A 3434-nucleotide genomic window follows, 5' to 3' on the forward strand; every position below is an offset into this window, starting at 1 on the left:
CGAGCTTCAAATGTTGTTTCTGAATCCGTAATGAGGAGAGGAATAAGGTAGGAGTGTATGTTCTTGAATGTGGATACATATGTTTAAATGTTTGCAATTGAACTAATGTTCCAAATTCATTTTTTACCAAAAGTTTTACCTCAAATATTCTCTATTAATTATCAGCCAACTTTTTTATTTTTTTAAACATCTTAAGCTCAAATATATTCCAAAAAACGACTAAAAAACAAAATGGGGATCAGTTCAACCCGAACTTTAGGTTTTGACTCAGTTCAACCCGAGATTGACTCACACGTTTGATTTTTTTTATTTTTATTTTTGCAAGATTAGATGGTTCTATAAAAATAAAATAAAATAAATATAAAGTATTTTTTAAGTGACCAAGTACATTTTAAGTGTTTTTACGTAATTTGATATATTAAATAGCGGATTACGAAGACACATTAACAAGTGGCAGTCCAAATCATCCAATTTAACATGTGGAAGCAGCTATCTCAAATAGCGGATTACGCAAACCACCATTTGGACGATGACTTGGACTTGGGTGATGACATAAATTGACACTTGAAAGGTTAGCTAATGCGCCTTTATAATGCGCTATCCGAGATAGCAAATTACCTAAAAGTATTTAAAATTTAGTAAACTACATAAAACAATTTTTTTTAAACCACTTGATCTAGCAAAAAATTTCACACTTCTACCGTTCATCTAGTTTTAACAAAAATTTGGGTAACAAGACCGTATAAATACGAAACCAGTCAAATGGACCCACTTTCTTATTTGAAACGGTTTAATCTTATAGTTTACACTTAAGCTACAATTACTAAATTATACTAATACAAGTCGCTCTCAAAACTAATAAAATATCTCGCCTTAAAATTCATAGGTTTTTGCCGCGTGTAAACAGCGTTATGTTTTTTTCTTCTTTAAATACAAAACACATGATCCCATCTTGACCAACACATTTCTCCAATCGATCATGGCGTTTCAGACCTCTTTCTGCATTGTAATGGCGATCTTCATCACCTCCATATCTTCTTCACAAGCTACTACCTTCCAAGTTGGCGGCAAAGATGGCTGGACACTACGTCCATCGGAATCCTACAACAACTGGTCCAGTAGATTGCGGTTTCTGATCAACGATACTCTCCGTACAGTCTCTTGATATTCAGTTTTGTGTTCGGGTTGTTGTTTTTGATTAGGGTTTTTGATTATTTGCAGATTTTAAGTATAATGGTGCTTCAGATTCCGTGTTGGTGGTGAACAAAGGTGATTTTGATGGATGCAATGCTAATAATCCGATCACGAAGCTTGATGGCGGTGATTCGTCTTTTAAGTTTGATCGATCGGGTCCGTTTTATTTTATTACGGGTAATAAGTCGAATTGTGATCAAGGTCAGAAGCTGATTGTGGTGGTTTTGGCTCTTAGAAACCGATCACCGCCGCCAGCTGTCGCTACTCCGCCATCTCCTGCTGTATCGCCACCATCTAGAACGCCTGGTTTGACTCCACCAGCGAATTCTCCTGGTGGAGGAAGTGCGCCTTCTCCAGGTGGTGGCGGTGGAGGGTCTTCCGGCGGTAATAATCCGTCAGGGGACACGACTTCACCGCCAGCACAATCTGCGGCAACACCGCGGCTTTTGGGTACCATAATTGCATGGATGGTAACGGTTATGTTTGCTTTATGGGGGCTTTATTAATGATTTGAAACAGAAAATTGAGTGATTTCATTATGTTTCGGGGGTTTCTTGAATGATTTCTTTTTTTCTTTTTCTTTTTTTAATTTTAATGTTGAAAGCGTAAATTGATTTCTTTGTGGCTGTTTTTTTTAATGTGTTGGACTGATGCAAGTAGTTTGAGTGTTTATACACGAGTGTGTTCATTATGGATATAGAATAATAAGTTTTTGGGTGATTAAATCTTTTTATTTGTAACTTTTAGTACAAATTTGGATTTTTTTTGTTTCAATGTTTTATGTTCAAGTATGAACGTTGAATAATATACCGGAAGTCTTTTGATCTAGTTAGAGTTATTCTTTTAGTCTCGGTTGTTGATATCGACTGCTATTTTCTAGTAATTTTTAAATTAATTAATTTTGACAATTAGTTAGATAAGAGTATGCACAACGGTGCAACGCCCGAGGTCTGGAAAGACGTGACAATTTGTTGTTCTACAAGGAAATGAGTGTTTTTTAAAGTAATTTGGAATCTGAAGTAACGCTGATGTGTTAGTTTGTTGTTACGGTTGCTCTAAGGAGGTGTTAGTAAAGGTTTCTCATGTTATGAGCGAGTAAACTGATGGGTTTTTACGTTGTTAATATTATCACATCCTCATAGTTAGAATATGACAAATCTAAACGTTAAAAATAAAATGAAAATCCAACATGCATGATAAGTATATGTTTGGTACAATAAAGTTGTATGAGCTGCTTGGTTGAGTGATTTACTCATTGGTAAGTGATAATATGACGGACCACGTCTGAAAAGTACTTGACATAGGAAAAAGTAAAGATGTACATGACCATGTGTATAAACAAACCATGACCATGTTATAAGTCACATATGTTTTGTTACAATAACTAATATAACCATGTGGGACCATTAATCGTTGTTAACATGCATAGGTGATGGGCGCTTGCATGGGTGGAACCGGGGAGGGCATATTGACCCTCTGGTCACCAAAATTTGTCAATTTTTTTTTTTAATTAACACGCTTATTTATCATTAAAATCAAAACGATTACAATAAAGTGGCAGACAAACGGGCAATAAGCTGCGCCGCAACCCCCTTTTGAATAACAAAACCAATTCTACTAAAAACAAAGTGTTGGGTCGTAGGAGACGACAAAGTACCATGAACGACACGCTGAACCCTGTTTAGAAAATTCACGGCCTCCGGGGCCAGAAACCCAAATGTATCAAAAGCAAAAGGGAGAAACACATGTTGATTTTCTAAACAGGCTTTCTCGTGTTTGGTAGCCCTCAATTTTTTTAGATATAAAAGTAGGGTTTGAATATAAACGTAAGTTGCCCCTTAGTTGTAGTTGAAAAAGAAAAGAGCCTTGATGACAGCCCTCTGATTAAAAGGTTCTGGTTTCACCATTTCTTGAATTAGACCATATACATTTTTTAAAAAGTATCGGACATAATCCAAGTGACGATAATCAACAAAACCTAGGGATTCATATAAGTGTATATACCATTTCCTTAAGATAGCTTTGAAGAAAGAAGTTCTTCACGTATAGCTAACGTGCAAGACAAGAACATATGAATAAACAGAGGATAGTACATATGATATCTGGCTAGTTTGGTAAGAAGGGTAAATGTTTCTTCATAACTTGTACAATATTGTTGAATTTTTCCGCTATGTACTGACTAGACGGGCTTTGTATAGAGCCAAGAATCCCTTTTCATTAACCTTACACTTATAAAACAA

The 3434-nt window shown here is 35.7% G+C and overlaps 1 protein-coding gene across 1 annotated transcript; it reads left to right on the plus strand.

Annotated features, from left to right (window-relative positions):
* The first annotated feature begins 973 nt into the window (after positions 1 to 973).
* On the plus strand, positions 974 to 1762 carry LOC143595125 (early nodulin-like protein 1). Its single transcript, XM_077074241.1, has 2 exons — positions 974 to 1151; positions 1222 to 1762. Exons 1-2 carry the CDS (start codon positions 980 to 982, stop codon positions 1698 to 1700), a joined length of 651 nt encoding a protein of 216 aa, XP_076930356.1. The 5' UTR covers positions 974 to 979; the 3' UTR covers positions 1701 to 1762.
* The last annotated feature ends 1672 nt before the right edge of the window (positions 1763 to 3434 follow it).

Source organism: Bidens hawaiensis, unplaced genomic scaffold, assembly GCF_021521415.1.
Source record: "Bidens hawaiensis isolate Kalapana, Puna unplaced genomic scaffold, B.hawaiensis_p1.1 tig00044684_1, whole genome shotgun sequence".
In the NCBI taxonomy this organism is placed as follows: domain Eukaryota; kingdom Viridiplantae; phylum Streptophyta; class Magnoliopsida; order Asterales; family Asteraceae; genus Bidens; species Bidens hawaiensis.

Excerpts from the sequence above, each read along its gene's own strand:
- LOC143595125 (XM_077074241.1), top strand. The coding sequence starts at position 980 with ATGGCGTTTCAGACCTCTTTCTGCATTGTAATGGCGATCTTCATCACC. Across the intron at positions 1,152-1,221 it reads TCTGATCAACGATACTCTCC|ATTTTAAGTATAATGGTGCT; the intron begins GTACAGTCTCTT and ends GATTATTTGCAG.